The sequence below is a fragment of the Alosa sapidissima genome, chromosome 18 (genome assembly GCF_018492685.1).
Source record: "Alosa sapidissima isolate fAloSap1 chromosome 18, fAloSap1.pri, whole genome shotgun sequence".
Taxonomy (NCBI): Eukaryota; Metazoa; Chordata; class Actinopteri; order Clupeiformes; family Clupeidae; genus Alosa; species Alosa sapidissima.
In genome coordinates, this window is record NC_055974.1 from 19,874,006 (window position 1) to 19,896,233 (window position 22,228).

The 22,228-nt window shown below is 41.2% G+C and overlaps 2 protein-coding genes and 1 non-coding gene across 7 annotated transcripts; 2 read left to right on the plus strand and 1 right to left on the minus strand.

The window, feature by feature from the left end:
* Positions 1–602: 602 nt before the first annotated feature.
* trnar-ucu lies at positions 603–690 on the minus strand. The gene is given in 2 exon segments: positions 603–638; positions 654–690. It is a non-coding gene; the product is annotated as a tRNA-Arg (tRNA).
* Positions 691–1,411: 721 nt separating this feature from the next.
* coro1b (coronin, actin binding protein, 1B) lies at positions 1,412–15,879 on the plus strand. 3 transcript variants are annotated; one of them, XM_042070419.1, is made up of 12 exons: positions 1,413–1,595; positions 1,713–1,877; positions 2,996–3,205; positions 3,967–4,089; positions 4,853–4,982; positions 7,974–8,155; positions 11,887–12,006; positions 12,230–12,334; positions 12,742–12,887; positions 13,336–13,393; positions 13,968–14,273; positions 14,410–15,879. In XM_042070419.1, the coding sequence occupies exons 3-12, from the start codon at positions 3,002–3,004 to the stop codon at positions 14,530–14,532; spliced, it is 1,497 nt and encodes a 498-aa protein (XP_041926353.1). In that variant the 5' UTR covers positions 1,413–1,595; positions 1,713–1,877; positions 2,996–3,001; the 3' UTR covers positions 14,533–15,879. The 3 variants fall into 3 exon arrangements, with proteins under 3 accessions (XP_041926355.1, XP_041926353.1, XP_041926354.1); XM_042070421.1 differs by lacking the exon at positions 1,713–1,877 and having other exon boundaries at positions 1,412–1,595; XM_042070420.1 differs by having other exon boundaries at positions 1,413–1,877.
* A 961-nt stretch (positions 15,880–16,840) lies between these two features.
* On the plus strand, positions 16,841–20,965 carry si:ch211-119e14.1. 3 transcript variants are annotated; one of them, XM_042070915.1, is made up of 3 exons: positions 16,842–17,048; positions 19,171–19,235; positions 19,505–20,965. In XM_042070915.1, the coding sequence occupies exon 3, from the start codon at positions 19,510–19,512 to the stop codon at positions 20,116–20,118; it is 609 nt and encodes a 202-aa protein (XP_041926849.1). In that variant the 5' UTR covers positions 16,842–17,048; positions 19,171–19,235; positions 19,505–19,509; the 3' UTR covers positions 20,119–20,965. The 3 variants fall into 3 exon arrangements, with proteins under 3 accessions (XP_041926851.1, XP_041926849.1, XP_041926850.1); XM_042070916.1 differs by lacking the exon at positions 16,842–17,048 and adding an exon at positions 18,349–18,389; XM_042070917.1 differs by lacking the exon at positions 19,171–19,235 and having other exon boundaries at positions 16,841–17,048.
* The last annotated feature ends 1,263 nt before the right edge of the window (positions 20,966–22,228 follow it).

Sequence of the window (22,228 nt, forward strand, 5' to 3'; positions counted from 1 at the left end):
ATTATTTTGTGATTAGATAACTGCATTGGTTCAAAATTGCAAAAACGTAAATAGATAATTGTGCAGCACTAATGCCACTTGATATAGAGGAAATAAATAACCAGTAAAAATAAAGTGTTAATAAAGGTTTTAATCTTAAGGTCAATAATATAACAATGCTGCAATTATTGCAAAGGTCAAGAATGATAGCTTCATAATTCAACTCTCTGGTTCTAAAAATAATATATTTAAATAAAGACAGAAATAAAGAGACTTAAAATGTTTCACTATTTAGATTATTTGTTTTTTCTGCTTAAAGCCTACCTCACCACAAATGAAGAATTTGGTTTAAACTATAACTCATGTGCCACTAACGACTGTAAGTGATTTGAATAGTGAAGTCAAGCTAGGCTAGTAGACGAGTGCACTGAGTAAAAGTAGGCTACACTGAAAACTGCACTCTGTAGCCTACAGTGATTAACACGAGACACGCCCCTAAAGAATGTTGAACATTCATAGACACCTTCACATTCTTGTTACTCAAGCAATGTGGGTATCGAGTCAAGTTGACTACAACAGTCTACGTATTTCATTTTAAACATAACCATGTGAATTAAAAAGTGCGACTCTGGTGGGACTCGAACCCACAACCTTTGAATCACTTCGATTTAACCTAGAAGTCCAATGCGCTATCCATTGCGCCACAGAGCCACCTGTTGAACATGTTTGGACATACACAATTTGAACGTACACGTGTACACGGAAACAGTATAACACATTATATGTCTACATCTTTTTCATAATGTGTGCAGGCTGATACCTTTTACCTGCAGAGGATCGCAGTAACGAAATCATACCATTATATTTTTTACAACATATGCAGGAGTCAACCATCGGCAGCTCTCTAAAAGAGCTGTAACCCAGAAGCTAACGCAACTGTCATTTCATGATCATTCATTGATGGGGTGAAGTTACAAAACCGATTTTGAAAAAAGAACAACAACAACGAAACAGTTCAATATTCATTTAGTTTTCTCAATACAGTTGACATGATTCGTGTGCGATAATGTTGCGACTGGCTAGTGAGTCATAGCTAACGTTAACGTTAGGAGGTACGCTTAACTAACTAGCATCACATTTCCTCGAAGGATACATCAACCTGTTCTGCACTGAAACGAGCTGGAAATAAATGCATGGTTTGAATGCTTCTAGCAGAACGACATGTTACCACTGTCGAATCGAGTAATTCTCGCTAATCCTCATCACCGCTTTTTTTCCAGCACATCTACAGATCTCGTGCTCTGAGCTACCTCCTTCTCAAACCATGAATGCACCAATCCACGGAAAGAACGCGTCCAAATAGATGACTAAAACAACAGATTCACCAATCCTCACTTCTTCCTGTCAAAGACGGAAGTATGTTTTTTTTTTTTATTAAAGAGGTTTGTCATTCCACAATGATCCAAGCAGGTTCATAACGATGGATGAAATGAACGGCGTCTATTTCCACGCCTACGCATCTTCCCAAAATTGATTGTTTTGTAAATATTTTTTACAGAGATCGGCATGCTATTTAGCTTCAATAATCCGTCTCAAATACCAAGATAACCTAAACGGTAGTGTTATTACAATTTTTGCATTTTTAGTCAGATTCTTTCATTCAGCGATTATTTCATTGACCGCATTTCTAACCAGATAATAACCGGATAATTCATAAAACATTCTGTTCTCAGTTGAAATACCGGGGGTCCCTCTATAGCAATCTAGCCTACCTGCCACTTGGAAACATTGAGGAAAGGATTAAGTTACTACTGGGGAGGGATTATTCATTGACTACCTTGCTTCATCGGTTGCAATCGGGTGTCCCTTGCACATAAGCAACATTGTTCGAGTTTGAGGTACAGTAGAATTGCTTCCATGTAACATTAGCTAGCATGTGTTAGTAGGCCAGTGTGTCGTCTAGTTCACAAGATTAAAGCGTGCACAAACGAACCCTTTCTGTCTGTCTATGAGCAAACTGTTTAACACGTTAAATTGACCTAATTTGACGTTTTACCCCCTTTTCTCATTGGTGCTGTGGTAACCTGCGTTGTGTTTGACACTATTCATCTTCCGCTATCTGAATACTTGTTTTTTGTGTCTGTAGCTTACAAATCCTCCCAAGGTATGCCTTCATAGGCACCAACACCACTCCCACCTATGCACAACGCACTTGTCACATAGCTTTAGCTACAATGTAAATAGCAAAAACTGGAATGCAATGTTTGTAGTTTATCTGTCACACTGTTAACCTATGGCGTACAAAATGATGTCTACACTGACTGTTGTATAGGTTGTTCCACTTCCCCCCCCCCTTCAGCTCACAGAATTTATTGTAGTGCTTGCGGGGTTGTAATTGTTTTTTTGTTTGTTTGTTTTTTCACTACCACTGTCGATAGGCTTCAGTGAGACGGGTCATGTGAGACCCTACTCTTATGTTACGCCACGGGACATTCAAACTGTCAAACATATATTTCAATTGCACTGGACATAGCGAACAAAAGGACATTTCCTTTGGGTTTGTAGGCTACCTCAAATTTGGAATAACACAAGGCACATCATCAGCATAGAGACCGCATAAGACATAAATTTAGATCTGTAGGCCTACCATGAAAATGTTGGCTGTCAACACTAACCACGCAACCAAATGCATTCTTTAGAAGATATGAGGGATATAGCTACTGAGGGGTAAGAGAAGAAAATGGGGTCTGTCTATTTTTAGCATATTGGGTAAACCTACCCTACCAAATTAATTTAAAACAACAAATAGGGCATTTAAGTCATGTGGCAGAGAGTTTGCTTTGCTGAGGATTGTTGTTGTTTTTCTTGTTGTGTATTATTAATCTAGGCCTAATGTAATTTCAAGGCTTTTATTGTCTTCCTTATTTGTAAATGATAAGTGATAAATGTATAAAAACATAAAAGTGATCCACATGTTTCTGTCTCTCGCCTGTCCATGCTGTCCATGCTGTCTCAGCCAGTCATGTCCTTCCGGAGGGGTGTGGTGAGGCAGAGTAAGTTCCGCCATGTCTTTGCCCAGGCGTGGAAGGCGGAGCATTGCATGGACGACGTGAGGGTGACACGGGTCACCTGGGAGGCGCCGCTCTGCGCGGCCAACCCCAAATTCATCGCCCTGATCGTGGAGGCGGGAGGTGGCGGGGCTTTCCTTGTGCTGCCCCTCAACAAGGTGCTGACGTTGTTCTGTCTGTCTATCTGCTGTCAGTCATTCTGCATTGCAATGTCATTATGCGCTTGTACTGTATCCCAGCCAACCATGCACATCTCTGACTCTTTCTGATCTTACCTGTTGTATTGTACATTGTTTTTGTTCTTTCTCCCTTAAGGAATGTTTCCTCTATGTTATATGACTGTCCTGTAGTTTATAAATGAGGAGAGTAAATTATCACATTTCAGAATCACAATATCATTAATTTGCATGCACTATCATGACTGCATTTATTCACAAGCAGTGTGTTTTACCTAATCATCAGGGTGCTTGCCTGCAAATGGAAATGATAAGTGTGATGTTCAGTTTTTGAATTTCGGCTTCATAAGTTTGCATCTTGCAGGCTCTCACCTCGGCTGCTGAGTGAGGGTATGTTTCAGCTGGCCATTTCGTACTTGGCACGTTTCTACTGAAGGATGACTCATGCAGATATGTTTCTATTATAGGGAAGAAAAATGAATTAGGTTATCTGGCCATGAACTGATGAAAAGTAGCTGACAGCATCTAGAGACATTAAATGTTATGAACAGGTGGAGATTTGTTTTAACCTGAAGCCAGGGAGATTTCGTGGCTGTGTTTTACATTCTTACTGAATGTGGGGAAAAAAAAAAGAAATCAAATGAGCTAGTTGTTTCATATGCCTCACCAAGGCTCAATAAAGGCATGCAACAATTAGAATGCACAGTAACTGAAAGAAAAAAATCTGTCACCTTTGCCCTTAGAGTGGACGTGTGGACCAGAACACCCCGACCGTCTGTGGCCATGCAGCCCCGGTACTGGATGTTCAGTGGTGTCCGCATGACGACAATGTGATCGCCAGCGCCTCTGAAGACTGCACGGTGAAGGTATGCGCAAGTTTTGCAGCGCATTTGTGCTGTGGTTTATACTTCAAACCCCCCTCACACAAACAACATGAGCACATCACATTAGCTGGTTGTCACACTCAGCAGAGATGTGCAAACAGTCACGCTTGTGTTTAGCATTGAGCAAAATGTGTCTGTATCTTCGGAAACTCTTGGCCTCGTAACAGAATTTCGGAATGAATTGATAATGACATTATGGGGAGAAACAGCTGTATGTCGAAAGATGCCTCCATATATATTTTATGAATGTCAGTGTAAGAATACTGTGATCATCTTGTGTGATTCCTTCCTGATTAGCCAAAGATGACCAATGAGATTATAGGACATCATGCTTAGGTTAAGTTATAGGTTAACCATAAAATGAGTCATGCAAAATAATTTGTAAAATGTTTTGCATAGACATCTGTCTTTTGCATGCAGTCTGGCGGTTAGGACGCTTGTACTGAATTAGAAGTTGCTGATCCTGGCAGAGTTTTTATCAATTCCATCGTAATTAAAACAGGCAGTGTATGCTGATGTTTTCCAAAAGGACATCTCATATGAAAGCTTTAACATACTGAGTAGCCTGAACAATAAACACTACCTGTCTGCTGTGAAGTGCTCAATTACTATATTAGAGCGCTGTCATGTCCTCTGAGTCTGAGTCAAAGTACAAGTCAAGTCCAGTCAAAGAGTGTAAGCGAGTTTGTCAGAAAGTAACCATGTGTAATAGTGTGTGATGCCGTGTCTGTCGGTTTAATCGCAGGTGTGGCAGATCCCAGACGGAGGACTGAAGGCTCCAATGACTGAGGCTATTGTGACACTGGAAGGCCACAGCAAGAGAGTGGGCATTCTAGCCTGGCACCCCACTGCTCTCAACATCCTGTTGACCGCTGGTAATCCTCTCAACTCTGTGTGTGTGTGTGTTTTGTAGTTGGTATGAGTGTGTGTGTGTGACCAGACTCTAAATTTGGATTATCAGGTGTGCTCCTCTCCCCACTTAGGATAATTATCCGAGCCAGAGAGGTTGGGCGGATGTACGGATGGAGCAACGTGATTTGTTTATGTTGATAAGCAACATGACTGTTGCATTAAGAGTTCACAGAGTGGTCACCGAATGCCAATCCATGCAAAAATCTGCAATAAGGGATTTAGGGTGTAAAGGTTGAATATTTCTAGCTTTGTGTTGTATGAGGCGTTATTGTTTTTGCACAATGACTTGCAAGTTTACCCTGAGGCAAAAACATTTGAAAAAGTTTATGAAAACAACTACAGCACAAGTCATGTTAACATTTGTTGCAAGTGTCCACCAACCTTTGCTTTAGGAGTAAACCCCTTTCTTAAGAAGTGCAGTGCTTACATAAAACCAGTTGATTGCTGGGTACCTCTCTTTAGGTTAGGAGTTGACAATGACTCCTAGCCTCACAGCATCAGGCCCTACATTTCACTGCAGTACCCATGGTTGTCTAAAGGTTATCCTGGATCGTATATAGGTTATCCTGGATCATCTGTAGGTTATCATGGTCTGTACAACCTCCACTGGAATTCAAAGGTACACTCTTAAAATGAATGTGTTAGAAATAACACAAACTTTGTTGTCCCTATCTGTACATAGAGCTGTCTTAAATACAACACAATTTGTGTTATTTCAACACATTCATTTTAAGCATAGTACTTTAAGTTCCGGAGCAATGATCCCATCGAAAACTGAGACCTGATAGTGCCAGGCTAGCAATGCCTTGAAGAGTCCTGTGGTCATTTGTATTTCTCCTCTGAGGATGTTTTTGCATGACAGCTCTCCCTATGCAAACCCAGCTAGATTAAGTATGCATACTCAGTATTTCTTCCGTCAGTATTTTACATCTAATTTGAAAAACACACCTGGTTGTGACCACCTCATAGCTCAGAGCTTCATAGCTTGTAAAGTAAGAGTAGTAGCCAACAACTGTATAGACACTGTATAGACCCTTTCAACAATAAAAACAAAAACAATGCTTGAACGTTCTATTTGGTTCCCAATCTACTTCCTCTGCATTAAGATAACATATGGAATGTTAAAACGGAAGCCTTGTGGGGCCAACTATGATGCTGATAATGGAACTCTCTTGAAAGGGTCTATATACACTGGGGAGGTATTCAATTTGACCTGTCGCTAAGCGCCACCCTTAGAATGCTGATGAGCCAATGACAGTCCAGCCTCAACGGGACTCAGACATCAGCTCGGACAACTCCATAGGAAACAACAGGGGGCAGGCATAAAATGACAAATTAATGGTTATTTATGAAGTTTATTAACTCAAAAAACCCCAACGGATAACCATGGTCAAACGTTTTGCATTGGGGACGTGTAATACTGATAGCCGGTACCCCGAGAGGCTAGAAAACGGGTATATTTTCATCAAAAGTAGCCTACAGCACGTCTCTCGCGTTTGCAACAGCTCGACGTAATGTAGGCAACTAAGCCAACAACGTGGGCACAGGTTCCCTGTTAAATCCCAAGATGCTCATTAACCAACTACTATATTCTTACTACATCAAATATTAACGTAACCTAACATATCTTAGTATCAATCTGAGAAAGTCATTTGTCCCCAAGCCCATTGAACTGTTCAATGCCTCACTTAAGGGAAGAGGAGAGAGACTTCTCTGCATAGTCTGTCTGCCTCTCCACCCCCTCCATGTTTAGTACTGTCTGTCCACTAGCCACTTGTATCACTGTCTTTATGCCTCACTGTTTGAGTGCTATATTAGCACATTAGCACATGTGCATAACCCCCCCTCCATGCCACAGCCGAACTGTGGCCACACTTATACATTTTCATAAATAGTTAAATATATAGACTTTACTTTACTTTATTTCTGCATTGTTGCACTGTTGACTTACTCATTTGCACTATCACCATGACCACTATCACCATTGCACTACCACCATGACACTCATTCACACAGAGCACCTTAGAGCACCTTACCATACCTTACTATGCACAGAGAATCACAGGCTCAGTCCCTGGCTCAGTCATTGCAAGCGCCTCTGATTTATAAATCACCACTATGTGGATACTGTTTTTAGAATTGATTTAGATTAAGTGTTAGTTAGTATAATTTGTATTTTAGTATATTTAGCATATTCTTTATCTTCTACTGCCCTTACTGCTTAGTTGTGTTTTTATATTATATACTTTAATTACTCTTTCTGCTGTTAAAGAATGTGTTTGTGTTGTATGTATGCTGCTGAGACCTTGAATTTCCACTGGGGATCAATAAAGTATCTATCTATCTTTCACTAGCTAGCTAGCTAGCATTAACGTCAGTGGGATTTGCACGGCTACTCGCCACAACTGCTTGTCACCTAGTATGTATTCTAAAGTTTTGAATACACCCCTCCATAGCATAATTAAGTCCCTTTTGATAGCTTCTGGAGGAAAGTAAATCCTTTTATCGACCAAAACGTCCTCAAAGCCTGCTTTCATATACTGTCAGCTGCCATTGTCCACAATGTATTTCTAATCAAGTCTGGTTTGATTGTCCGAGTTTTCACACGGTAACAATGGGGGGCGGGGCTTAGCGACAGGTCAATTCCTAGTGCTATAGGTTGGGAATTTCCCACAGTGGTCAATCAACAACCAAGCCTATTTACCAAAAACAAAAGAACATCTCCTACAGAGAAGGTTTCGAGAGCATTTCACTGGGGTTATCAAGCAGGCATCTTCCTTCATCGATGTTCCATTGAATTAGACCCACAACACCTCCAACAGGTTCAACAGTGGTTCATGGGTTTGATACCTATGCACAGAACCATTTATTTTTCCCCATCAGTACTACCACTGTGTCTCCACTGTCAGTCACTTTTCATAAAGTCAATGTGTTTAATGGTCTCTTGTGGCCAGGTTGTGACAACTTGCTTTGCATCTGGGACGTGGGGACGGGAGAGCTGGTGTACCAACTGAGCGATGCCCATCCAGACCTTATCTACAGTGTGTGCTGGAACAGGGAGGGCAACATCATCTGCACCACCTGCAAGGACAAGGCTCTGCGCATCATCGACCCTCGCCGTGGGACCGTCCTCAAGGTACTCCGCCATTCCCCGTTCTGCAACATACACTTCTGTGGGATCACTGACATTGTGTTTCCATGCTCTCCAGTAAAACATAGGCCTACATGAAATGAGTTTGAATAATAAATATGGCTACTTTAATAGGTCAGGTAGTCACTCACAGGCCAATTAGAATAGACCAAGGTAATGATTTTAATTTAATGACATTTAAATAAAAAATGTAAACTTTCTTAAGCTTTCATTAACCAATCCTGTTTTTCATGTTTTCATAAAAAACAAAGTGACAAAATAAATGTATATTCACTCAGAACAGGCTGGACAATTAATTGAAAACTCTAATTTCTAACCTCTTACCAACCCTACATCATTTGACACAATACATTAAAGATGTGTAAAGATTTGGAAATGGCAGGACCTTAGATTATTGCATGCTATTATCAGTGAATCTATCTTGCTAGCTTCCGCCAGACCTCTGCACCATAGACATCCCCCACCCACACTGACGTCAGTGTGTTGTTTGACATTATTGGTGTTGTCGTTGTTGTGCAGCATAAGTTGGCAAAGGACTTGTTGCTTCCAATAATGAAGAGATTATTTAAGAGGTATATTAAAAAGGCATTTTGGATAGATTTTTACACCATCTATCCCAAAATGTGTATAGTCAGCAGTGTTTCCTCTACGTTTATTAACAGCCTAAACTAGTCAGAGGTTATTGGCCCGTCCAGTTTCAGTTCACATATTATATATTGTATTGATGTAGCCTATTTAAAGCATTAACTTTCTTCTCAGTGTTTCCTCTTCATTTAGCGGTGCCACTGCTTCAGAATTAGGGGAGACGCAAAATATTGTCTGGAAGCATAATAGGCTAAATGCCCTCCACTGGCGGCTGAACATTAACCTGACTCTCGCCATATGAATTTCGCTCCGCCTAGCTCCACTCATCCATCTGGAACCGATCCATTGGAATGGTGTTTCAGAAGGCTGGGCCTAATCAAAAAATGCTTGCATATGATTGAATAAGCCACTTATCCGTCATCTATTGACGTGCTACTTCAACCACTCACATCGAAGCCAACCCGTGACGCTGATAACAGTCTCACAGTCGCTTCTATGCTATGTCACATCTATGAAACTCCCGCCCTGATGTGTGTGAATTTAAAAGATAATTTTTCACGTCAAGAAAGTACTGTTGTTCGATAGACTTCAAAAGTTATCCATTGAAGTCTCCATCCATTCAGTGGACTACATCTCTCGTCTCGAACGATGTACGTCACCAACGTAATGAAACGATAAGAGCTGTTATGCTAGTTAACGGTTGCATCTTGCTGCCTGCTATGTCACTTAACAGTATGTAATGTACAGTCTATGGACGAATACAACTTACCTGATGTGTTTAATCCTCTGACTCATGGTATTTTCTTAGGCAAGGAAAGCCCAATTAAGACCTGTTGCTGGTATGCTTATACAATCTAGTGTGGCTGTGAATGAGCTAACGTCACTAGCGCGACTGATGGGTTTGTAGTCATTGGAATTAAGATCTTTCACAATGTTGTAATTCAATAGTTACGAAACAAACTGCAAATGTCTTTACATGAAAAATTGTCTTTAAAATGGACAAACATCATATGGGTAATTCAAGGCACAAGTCAACCGGGACCAGAAAATAATTTCTTTTTCGCCATAGACTGCCGTTAGCCTGGCTAGCACCACCACTTCTCATTGAGACGTGGTCTGGGAACCAAACGTTCATTTTCTCGTATTTGAAAAAAATGCCCAGATCCGTTTATTGGGTGCCACGGATGTCTATCAAATGCGTCTGTGCATAGCTCATCATCGTCTTGCTTTCCCCCCTGTTCTGTGATTGGTTCCCTATCTCAGGCGAAAATTTGCTCCATGGTCTCCAGGCTGCCTTAGCAGCGTGAATCAAATCGCGCGCAAGGCAGCATGGGAACACCCAGGCTAGACTGCCGTTCAATTTTTTTTGAAAGATAGGTCCCATGGAGGCAAACGGAAGGGGCGGGACTTCACCACTCTATAGAGCTCGTAAGTCCCGCCCTTTCCGCTATCCCCGCTGGACCTCTAGATTGAAAAATCGTTAATGCAAGTGAATGTGAGAAAATAATTATTTTCTTGTCCCGTTTGAATTTTGCCATGAATGTGAACATATGTTGTCTGTGAATTTTTAATATAAATTTTCATGTAAAGAATGCTACAATTGAGCGGGTAGAAGTTTGATGCGGTTAAACTTTGTGTGAGAGCACTTTGTGGACTACAACTTTCCGCTAGACGACAGATCACTAGTTTCCCATAACAACCATCAGTTGGTCGAGATGTAGAGGGTTATTAAGATCGACTTTGAACACAGTGAACCATACAACTTTACAGTCAAACTGTATCATAGTGTTAATGTGTTGAGTGAAGCTAGACATGTTTCAAATATTTTTGTTACCATGTGTGTTTATTCCTGCCGTTACAAAAACTAGCATCTCAGCTAATGTTAGCGATGAGCTCACGTCACAGGCGACATGTAGTCTTTCTCGTTATGTCTTTTTCACAACTGATAGCCGAAGAATCATATAATATACTGTCAAACTCGTAACATGAAAAATTATATTAAAAATTCACAGACGACATATGTTCACATTCATGGCACAAATCAAACGGGACCAGAAAATAATTATTTTCTCACATTCACTTGCATTGACGATTTTTCAATCTAGAGGTCCACTGGGGGTTTAGTGGATGGGCGGGACTTACCAGCTCTATGGAAGAGGTCCCAGATGGATGTGAGTGAAGCTAGGCGGAGCTAAGCGGAACGAAATTCATCTGGCGAGAGTCAGGTTAGCTGAACATTGCAGTTTAAGAATAAACAGCAGTGCTAATCCGAGGTAGGCCTACCTGTCTAGTTTTATTCCATAAATATATTGTTTTTATAGATGTTAGTGGCATATATGCGCTATCAAGAGCCTCCATGTGCTACATGTTTGTCAAGATCGCAAAAACTACAATTTTCGCAAACTTGGTGGAAAGGTGTAGCACAGGCCAAGGAAACCCCATTCATTTCTGAAGCTGATCGTATAAAGTATTTCCCATATCGTAGTCTATAGGCCTAAGCTCGCTCGCAACAACAGCAAAAATGAAACTGGAGAGGATGTATCCGCGAAGACACCGCTGTTACATTAGATGCGCACTCAATCACGAATCGACGCAGTAAAAAAAGCAACGACTGCTGGTAGTAACGAAGGTAAATTGCAAAACATTTTGTATGCACTCGCGGTGATGGCCTAGTAGGCCTAATGTGAATCGCGGACTATAAAGTAAAGGAGATTTGCACCAAATGTGTTGTGGGTTGTGTTTTTACAAAACCTAATTTCTGTAATAAACGAAGTAAGCTAAAGTTTCTCCATTGTCAACGTGAACTGACGTGTCAAGTGACAATGTGGTCTAATGCATGGGTTAACGTGACGTGAGTCAGACAGAAGATGGGCCTGTTTTAGTTCCTAAATCCTGTCCCTCTCAAGTCACGTTAGGCTAAATGGTGTGATTAGCAACTAGAATAAAAAAAAAAAAAACATCCCGGGAGCCGGGAGTGACACCCTAGTTTTTTCATACTAACTTTTTTATTTCTTGTACGGGCGCTGCCGCCACTGTTAAACAAATTCTAGAGGAAACACTGAGTCAGTATACCCATGAAAAAAAAACAAGATGCAAAACTGTAGAGAAATGGTCACTGTGCTTATGTCCAGGTGAAGGAGAAGGCCCATGAGGGCACCCGGCCGATGAGGGCGGTGTTCCTGTCCGACGGGAAGATCCTCACCACAGGGTTCAGCCGCATGAGTGAGAGGCAGCTGGCATTGTGGGATATGGTGAGATGAGGACACTGGCAGCAGTTGTGTGTGTGTGTGTCTGTGTGTCTGTGTGTGCGTTTATGTGTGTTTGTTTATGTGTGTTTTTATATATATATGTGTGTGTGTATGTGTTTATGTATTGTATATAGTGTGTGTGTGTATGCATTGTATATTGTGTGTGTGTATTAATCGTGTGTATATGTATGTGTGTATTGATCATGTTCTCTGTCTTCTTGTGCAGAGGGATCTCACAGAGCCTATGGCTATCCAAGAGATGGACACCAGTAATGGAGTACTGCTGCCGTTCTATGACCCAGACACCAACATGGTCTATCTATGTGGAAAGGTACCTATGTCTGACTGTTTTTGTTTGTTTGTCTAGATAGGAAAGGTACCTATGTCTGTCTGTTTTTGTTTGTTTGTCTAGATAGATTTCTCATTCTAATCGTGTATATATTACATGAACATGAATAAGGAAGCTCAAACATTTTCACATGAAACAAAGTGTTGTTACATTGAATAAAAGAAACATTGATGCATATGCTGTCAGTTTAACCGTTGGAGTCATACAACCTGATGAGTGACATTGGTGTTAACAATAACAGCCTCTTATCCAGTTAAATAACTACATGCATATGAGTATTAATACGAACATTCACAAGATTTAAGAATTTCTATCCTTCTGCTGTCCAACAACAACCACTGCTCTCCCCTACACACATGCACTGTAACATTATGTTTGGTGTGTTGTAGGGCGACTGCACCATCCGCTACTTTGAGGTGACCGATGAGTCGCCGTATGTCCACTTCATCAGCCTGTACAGCAGCAAGGAGCCCCAGAGGGGTGCAGGCTTTCTCTGTAAGAGGGGGGTGGACGTCAACAAGTGTGAGATAGCTAGGTAAAGGCTATGCATAACTACACATACATAGTGTGGGTGTGTGTGTATGTAATGGAAATATTTTTCCCTTTCTCTCCTAATGGTCAAATATACCAGGTTCTACAAGGCACTCGTTCCTTTTTGTTTAAATAAACAAGCTTGCACAAACAAATCACTCTTCTTATCACACTCTGTGACTACTTGTCTCATTGGCATTTTGCCATTGCAAACCGGCAAGACCAGATTCCTATTTCTTAGTTGGTACTGATAAATTTAAAGATACAGTGTGTTTTTAATATTTGCACTTATCCCTTTCCTCTGCTTCTGAAGCTCCAACATTTTTGGATTGGGACTCAGGAGTCAGGGCTGTGTACAGAAAACTGTACAGAAAGTGTTTTTTTGTTTGTCTGTGGGATTAAGAAGGGCAAACATGTGTTAACTATAGAGTTTCTCATTCTGTTCTTTACAGGTTCTACAAGCTTCATGAGAGAAAGGTAGAACCAATCTCCATGACTGTTCCACGCAAGGTAAGCAACTGGTTCTGGGTCTAGAACAGAGTGTCTGGAATGTTCTCTGGTTGGGTCACCAATTATGAGTGTCCTCTGGCAGAAAGGGGGTCAGAACAAGTTGACCATGAATGTCTGTCTGGTTAATGTTTACACATGCAGGGCAAATCAAGCGTGGTGTTTTGAGTGTGCATTGCGTCCTCAGATTTAATTAGTAATGCATGCAGTTTTTGGACCTATATGTATCCAACAAGGCTGTTCAAGAATCAGAGTACAAAGATTAAGTACATTCTTACTTCCTCCCGCTGCCTCTCCCTCCTTTCTCTCTTTCTTTCTCTCCATACATGCTCTTCATATATGCTCGTCCACTCTCTCTCTCTCTCTCTCTCTCGCTCTCTCTTTCTCTTTCTCTCTTTTTCATTACTTTCTGGCTTTCTTCTCATGCACATTCTCTCACTTACTTTTTGTTCATTCTTTTTCTTATTTTCTGTCTATTCTCTTCCCTTGCTTTCTCCTCTCCATGCACCCCCCCCCCCCCCTCTCTCTGTCCATTTTCTTGCTCTCTGTGCTCTTCCTCCTCCCCTCCCTCCCTCAGTCTGACCTCTTCCAGGGGGATCTGTATCCCGACACGGCGGGTCCAGAGCCCTCTCTGCTCGCCGAGGATTGGATCGCCGGGCAGGATGCCCCTCCCCTGCTCATCTCGCTGAGTGGCGGCTACGTGGCCCCGGCCTCCAAGCACAAGGACACGCTGAGGGGCCGCCCCAAACTGCCCCTCCAGAGTGCCAACTCCGGACCTGCCGCCACGGCAACCCCTGTCACCAGGGAGACGGAGGTCGAAACTCCTGCCCCGGCAAACGTTGTCCAGGAGACGGAGGCTGTGACAGACAAGGCTAGGAAGGAAGTGAGTGATGTGAACAGGGTGATTGGGTGGGATCTTTTTACAGCTTTAACAGATTATTTTAGTCTCTTCCTCATTACTGTTTTTGTCTTTGTAATTTATAATTTAACACCCCCCCCCCCCCCCCCCCCCCTTCCAGGAGGATCAGCTGAATGAGATCCTGGCTGAGGTGAGGGCTCTGAAGGCGGTTGTCCTGGCCCAGGGTCAGCGCATCGACCTCCTGGAGAGGCATTTGGCACGCATTGAAGATGGAGACGTCTGATGTCTGCCTCAAGTAGCACAGTGGTGTACCCACTTCCTTCTAACACCATGCTACCCCCCCACCCTCACCCCAACTCATAGCCTTACAACATCCTCTTGTAGCTTTATGATATTCTGATGAATCATGGGACATGTAGTTTAACCGAGGACTAGTGAGGTACGAGAGTTCGTAAGGACAGTAAAGCTGTCAGTGAATAGGATTGAATACTAAGCATAACATTGTACTGACATGAGACTAGATAATACATTCATTACACATACGCTTGCATTAATTTAAATTATGAAGAATCACTAGTAACATGTTTATAGTGTTAGAAGCAGATCTCAGGCAGGGCTAGTAGATATTGCTTGAACTGTTGTTTCCAGTAAAGGAAAAAAAAACTGACTGAAAAGAATAAGAAACTTAGCGACCTCATTCTCTACATTGTCCTCAAGGGCTCATGCGTCAGGTAGTTTTTCTTTTTGCTGCTAACTATAAACTCCAGATCACTGTACTCTCTGAAAGTGTGCATATAAAGTACTGTGTATGCACAGCCTCAGGTGGGTTGGGCTAAACAACTTGTTCCCACTGTAGCTTTTCTATGGCATCTATCTTGGCATTACAATCCTCCAAATTTATATTTTATGGATTTATTTTCTTTTCTTTCTTTTTAAAAAAAAAAAAACAAAAAAAATGGAGCCTTTGAAGCTATTCCACTAACTAACATATTTGCTGCACTGTTTACAACAGCTGAATTGTGGTTGATAATGCTGCATATTAGCATTCCAAACTAAATAAGACTGTTGTGTGTGATTACCTTATCTCTAGGCTAGTTTTTGTATATGACCATTGTTATTTTTTACTACCAGATATCTTGAACTGTGTAAGTCTTAAATAACGCAACTAGCTCATTTAACCAATCAGCGTATGACGCTGATGGAATTTTGTGTGTGAGTGTATGTGTGTGTGTGTGTCTTTGATTTTGCACTTAATTATTAAGTCATGTTGAGAGTGATTAATAAGCAATATATGCTGATTAGCAAAGACGTTTTTTTAGGAACCTCAAGATGTTGATTCAGCTTGTAGGACAGCAAATACGACACTTGCCTATCCCTAGGAAGGTCACAGTAATTTTCTGTACATCATATTACAAATGTAATTATCCAGAACATCTTAGGTGGCATCATGGTCGTTACAATCAAGGAAGGAGCTAAACTCTTCATCCTCATTTCTGATTCGTCCAACTTTTTTATGTGTAAATGCATATATGCTTTCATCAGTCGTAATTTTGTGTGTTTTGAGACTAGCTGTAGTGCTGAGATGAAATCTCTTGGGCTTTCCAAATAAACACTGAAAACACTACTTCCACTTTTGCTGTGTGGCGTCCGGTCATGGCTATCTTTGTGGCACACCTTGGATATGCAAATTGGGTTCATTTAGTTTAAGAACCAAAGGATCACAACAAAGGATCAAGTCCTTTTAGGCAAGTCCTCTCCCCTCAGTGGCCATATTGCAACCTACTTTAGGCACTTACTGGGCATCTATTTCGGGCAGAAATGCATGTGTGCAAGGCTTCACACCAACCTCGCTCCAGCAGTTAGTTCACAACACATGATTGGCACGATGTATTCACAACTCACCACATGATTGGCACAATATATTCACATGTCGACTACACTATAATGACCAAACCATAAACAAATCAGTGGACTCTCGTCAATGAAAATACTAACTTAGGCAGAGCACCTATCTTCAGTTCTGTTGTGAAACTGCCTGAGATATGCTTGGAGGCTGACGCAGATGTGCCTTGCACTGTGCTACTACTGATAGCAGCAGTCACTGTAGCAGTAACAGGATGTGGTCACTGAGCTATGTAGCGTGCAGGCCCATCTCCCTCTAACCTCAGTCAACCAGTTCCTTCCGGTCCCTTCTGCAAAACATGCGCACCCATCTCCACAAGGGCGAGGGTGTTAACAAGAGCTCAGCTCTTGAATTGGTGTGTTTCTCTTAAAGGGGCACTTTGCTGCCAAATTATGACAATTTCTCAAAAATAGGTGCATAATGTGATCAAATGTGATCTTTCAATTTTGTCCCCAACAGGCTGCTATGACCATAATGGTGATTTTGTATGTAGGCCTATGTAGATACATATACATATTCTAACACACACATGTGTATACAGTACTGTAATCTCAGTTAATGGAAATCAACTTGCTTCATACCCCTCATCTTGGCTGCTTTGAATATTCAACTTCCTCTTTTTTCTCTCGCTTACTTTTTCTGTGAGATATTTCCTTTGCGCGGTTCTAGAGAGTATTTAAGTTTCTTCCATCCAGAGAGGAAAGGCTTTTTCTCATTGGGCGTGTAGCTAGAGGCTTGGCCACTCTCTTTCCTCTTCTCTTCTCTCCTTTCTTTCTTTCTTTCCTTCAGTCCTCTACATGTTGTTACCTACCTTCTACTGCCCCACCCTGCATTTTGGAGGATTTGAGAAGATAATTTTGCAGAGGTCATCTGGACCGTTTCTGAAAAGTGCAAAGGTAGGTTTTAGACATACAGTTTTGAACCTCATGAATGATATACTTGAAGTGTTACCTTTTAGTTGGGTCTGTTTGCATCGTTGCAATCTAATTTTTTTTATCTCAATGAGGTTTGTTTGACAAGTTGTTCATCTCATTGTCAACTGTTTTCAGTAATTTCAGTCCCTCATATTTCTGTATGTTCTTTTAGCTTCATTTAAACTTGGTTTATCGTATCACCTCATTCCAACATGATCACTAAAGTTTTTCAGTGGACACCTTAGAAAAGCAAACATCTCTAATGTGTTTCACTACTCTGATTTGAATAATGTACATAATTAATAATCTATAAAACTATAATATAGGCTTTAAAAAAGATGCATTGCTCACCTTCCACGTAAACATTACCGCCAAAACACTAACGCCATCAAATAAAAAAAGAAGTTTGCATTAGATGGCCGACAACTTTCTCTCCCCTAAATGTACGTGTGTGTGTGTGTGTGTGTTGTTTATTGTGTGATGGAGAAGTAGAAAAGATCACTATTGTTTTACTGTAACTTATGATTATAGTTTGTGTGTGTGTGTGTGTGTATTGGGACTGGGTCACTTATTGATATCATTCACTTGGGAAGGCCCTTCCCCCAACTTTCTCTTCAATTGCCTAGTCCTATTTCTCTCTCCCTTCTCTGTTTTAAATTAATATTGTATTAATATAAAACCATAATTGCCATTATTTGACAAAAGGTTACACTGGGTCATGCTTATAAATAATCATCATCCATTATGAAATGTATTATCCATCCAACTAACATTAGTCAGTGGTTAGCGGCATCTCCTTCATTGCATTTCATTATCAGTGTAGGTTAGCATCTTAGGAGTCTCGGCACAGCCCCTCATACGGAGCCCCTAGAAGGTCAAGTGAAAATAAAAAAAAAATAAATAAGAACTGATGTTGTAGGTATGTTACAGTAAATGCTGTGCACATTAAAATACATTGTCAGCTCAATTTACCAAAACTTGGGTATAGACAATTTATTAAATTGTGGCCTCATTTTGATAAATTGATATAACAATGTACTAACCCTCCTGTTGTGTTTGTTTTTATGTTTACTAGTTTGTGTTCCTGGTCAAAAATGGCCGCTGCATTATAACTTGTTATACATCCATAGTGACACACATATTATCATCTAATGTTGTGATAGACCTTTGTATCAACTTGTGTTCTATTGGATAGTACCAGTTTTGTACTTCCATTTGCTATTTATGGCCTGCAGGCCTCACTGACCTGAGCTCATGCAAGTCAGAAAGGGGAAGATTCTATTGGAGAAAGGTTCCCATCGGGGCTGGCATAGAAGCAAAGAGGTGTGTGTAGTGAGGGTGTGTTTGTGTGTGTGTGATTTAATGTACAGAAGCACATATACAGTCCATCTGATCAATATGTGCCTGGACTTAATTTTATACATGTGACCATTTTCTCACCCATTTATTTCTAATGGCTAGTGATTTTTGACCGGAAATACACATGGGTGTTCTAAAGTTAAATAAAACACTCAAATTGTTATAAAAAACATCAAAATTTGTTTTGTGTGTTCAGATGCCCTGTGTTAACAAAGTCAAGGAGCCTCATGGTAGTCAGAATAAGTTAACAATATTTTTGAGAGAAAAGAATTGTCAATCAGTTACATTTCACCGTGAACACAACAGGAGGGTTAAATATAGCATGTACTGTACATTACATTGTGAGCTTCATTTAGTAAAACGTGCACACATGTATTAAATTGTAGTCTATATTTTAGTCAATTTAGTTCACAAACTATGTAAACACAGTAAAACACTTGCTCTTCTTCTCATACTCTCATACTGTGTCTTCATATTATAAAACCATGGTGCCCTACTGTATCAGTAACCATTTTACTTCCTCACTTCCTCGTGTGGCTCCACTGCTCTAAGCATCTGCTTCTTTCTGTCACAAGAAGCCGTTAATGCAGGGGTATTTGTCTCATCAGTTGTCAATGTTCAATGTTCCTATTGAATATTGAAAGGTAACACTAACTGCTCCTTATTTGACAAAACGTTCTTTGCAAAACTATACGCCTTTTCAGAGGTTCACATCTTTTAAAACGGCGATATGTCTTGTTTTCAGTTAAGACATCACCGTCCAAGATATCCTCTAAGGTTACTCGCGGGACATCAAGTCAAATTAATGTGGTTGGTGAAATTTACTAGAAATTGTTGAATATAAATACCATGCATGCATGCACCCAGAATTCTTACTCATGATTTTACACATTATTTTAAAAATGCTCCCAGAGTGTTCACTCTCTGCCTGGCTGCTCTAGAGATTGGCTGCAGCAACTCAGGCTAGGCAGCACCGACAGTTGAAAAATGACTAGTTTAATGATTGCTTGCTAACACCTAGTTTCATTTATTTTCCCCTCACCACCAACCCCTTCCCTATCTCTCTCTTGACACTTTAGCCATAATGACTAATAGCAACACACCTGGTACAACAATCGGCGTCCTGGTGGCCCTGTTCATAATCCTGTTTGGTCTGCTGGTGTACCTGTATCGACGTCTGAACCGTGACACCGAGAACCAGTACACTGTGCGCAACATCGTGCTCAGTGAAGGAGGCCTTCGTGACCGCGTGAGGTCAGGAGTCATGGCCATGGAGGCCCGGCTGGGCATCCACCTGTGGCCCAGACCTAGACCCAGCAGCGAGGAGGAGGAGGTCATCGGGGACAGCCAGCCAGCGACGAACGAGGATGTGGAAACTGGACAGAACGAGCGCAGTGGGGACGTTGCAGCGGAGGATAAGAATGAACACGCAGATGAAGGAGACGACTCCGAGGACGACTACTCGAGCATGGGCGGGACGGACCTTCGGGAACGGGCCAAACTGATGAAGGATGTCGACGAGGGGGACGACCAACAGGAGGGGGAGAGGAGAAGAGGAGGGGAAGGAAAGGAAGAGGAGGGGGAGAGGGAGGTTGGTGGTTTGCTTGTCAACCTCCAGGAGTTTTCAAGCAGCGCCATTTGGTCCGAGGAGAAGAAGGACGAGAATGAGGATGTTGATCTGACCGCTTTGTGAGAGGACAAGAGGAGGGGGTGGGGGGTTTCCAGGCCAGGAATATCATGTACACATTATAGATAATTATCAGTAGCTTTGAGACAGCAGTGAAATTTCATAGGTGGTTTTGAAAAGCAAACATTTCATTTTTTTTTTATTTACAGACATTTATTATGTCTTGTAGTTTCTGGAAACTTATTGACAAATTATAATTTGAAGGTCCACTCAATGTCAATAATCAGTTCAGTGTCGGTTTGTGTGTACATTATACTGTAAGTTTGCTATGAAACAAAATGAACTGGAGAAAGTTTAGCCCAGCCTATACTCGGGTTGGTCGGGAGGATTATGAATGTTTGCCATAACTGACAGGCATACATACTACTGTTCAAATGTTTGGGGTCACAGGTTGTTTGATGAATGCCAGGTTTAACGGATGCCTACAATTATTTCAATTCAAAATCATTACACTTGCCCCTGAGATTTCCTATTGATTTAGCCATACTATTCAATCTCATTAAACCCTTTTATTTTATTGAAAACATGGACATCTCCCAGTGACTCAAAACTTCTGAATGCCTGCAATAATGTAAATTGATAACTAGTATCTCCATAAGCTAAACCTGACTGAGTTGTACATAGATTTCAATGATTTTGAACTTAATGGGAAGGCCGGAGACACAACAAAACTGAATACCTGTCTGTTTCTCTCAGTTAGGCCATTTTGTCTTCGTCCTTCCCAAAGTTCATTAAACCAATGCTGTAGGCTACAGGCTTTGACCGTTTTATTTTATATTTTAATTCAGGTACGTTTTTAAATGTCTTGTGTGTGTGTGTGGCCTACCTTTGTCAATAAACATCTCAAGAGGTCTTTTGCTTGCTGATGGACATGTCGCTTCAATTTAGCCACACAGATCTGGAAGATGAAACTTTAAATACAATACAGAGTGCAGAGTGGACAAGATCAATCATTAATTTCATTTCAGATCATTAGAGTAGGCCTATCCCCCCCACACACACACCTATGTTCCCCTAGGCTACTAACCACTAGATGAATAGTATATTGTTGTTTCTATGCACTATATTGACAATGATGTACAAGTACCCACTACTAGGCATGGGCCAAATGATTCTATTCCGGGAATCAGTTCTTTCAGTTCCCTCCACCTTCACAAATCGTTCGTTGGATTCGTTCTTTCAGTTTCTGTTTCAAGTCAAAATATGCTTTAAAACACCGTCTCGGTTGTCTTAAGTCAAATATCCTTTAGAACACCGTCTCATATGGCCTGTTACATCATTTATGTAAATATCAAGCTTAATATTAAGCACATAAGTGCCTTTTTCCATAAATATACTGAATGGAATGCAGTAAGAATCAAATGGCGTCTTCCAAGTTCTAGAGCTGGCAGGCAGGCACGTAAGTAAAGCCAGGCCTATCATTTGTTTACCCATGGCAACGCAGTTGCTACCTGCTGTAGTACTCTCATTCACGTTTTAGACTCAATCGCGATATACGGTCGAGGGAGATGAAGCTCTGTTCGTTTGTATCTTTTATTACGTGACCATATTTTTGTATGTTAAAAAAGAACCAGTTCTCTTGATTTTTGGAATCAGTTCTCGTCGTTCACCTTCGGGATTCGTTCTTCCTGACCGAATCAGTCGCAAACTGCGCATGCCTACCCACTACCCACCATAAAGTGTATGTTGGCAATGTGCCTACTTCAAGAAAAGAAAAGTGTGGCAAAAAAGAGTGTCACTAAAACTAGATGTTTAAAAGGTTGTTCTTACAGGATATCACACTTGTGGATTGTGGATAGTTTGCTCAGTGTAGGCCTATAGAAGGCACATCTTGTGGGAAATCTACTTATTTTCATAATTACATTTCTTTTAAGCCACAGCGTGTGCAAAACACCCTATGGTGGTGCCATGGGTTAAATGCAGCCTCCAGGGCATCGTTGATTAGCCCATCATAATTGTCCTAGCTAACATATTCTGAGGATCAGATCAGATATATTGTTTTAATATGTTTCAAAGTCCTACTCCTGGCATACAAGGCCCTATACCCCCACCTACCTCACTGACCTCCTAGAAGTCTACACCCCTGCCCGCTCACTGAGATCCTCCTCAGCAGGCC

Excerpts from the sequence above, each read along its gene's own strand:
- si:ch211-119e14.1 (XM_042070917.1), top strand. The coding sequence starts at position 19,510 with ATGACTAATAGCAACACACCTGGTACAACAATCGGCGTCCTGGTGGCC.
- coro1b (XM_042070421.1), top strand. The coding sequence starts at position 3,002 with ATGTCCTTCCGGAGGGGTGTGGTGAGGCAGAGTAAGTTCCGCCATGTC. Across the intron at positions 12,007-12,229 it reads AGCTGGCATTGTGGGATATG|AGGGATCTCACAGAGCCTAT; the intron begins GTGAGATGAGGA and ends CTTCTTGTGCAG. Across the intron at positions 12,888-13,335 it reads AACAAGTGTGAGATAGCTAG|GTTCTACAAGCTTCATGAGA; the intron begins GTAAAGGCTATG and ends TGTTCTTTACAG.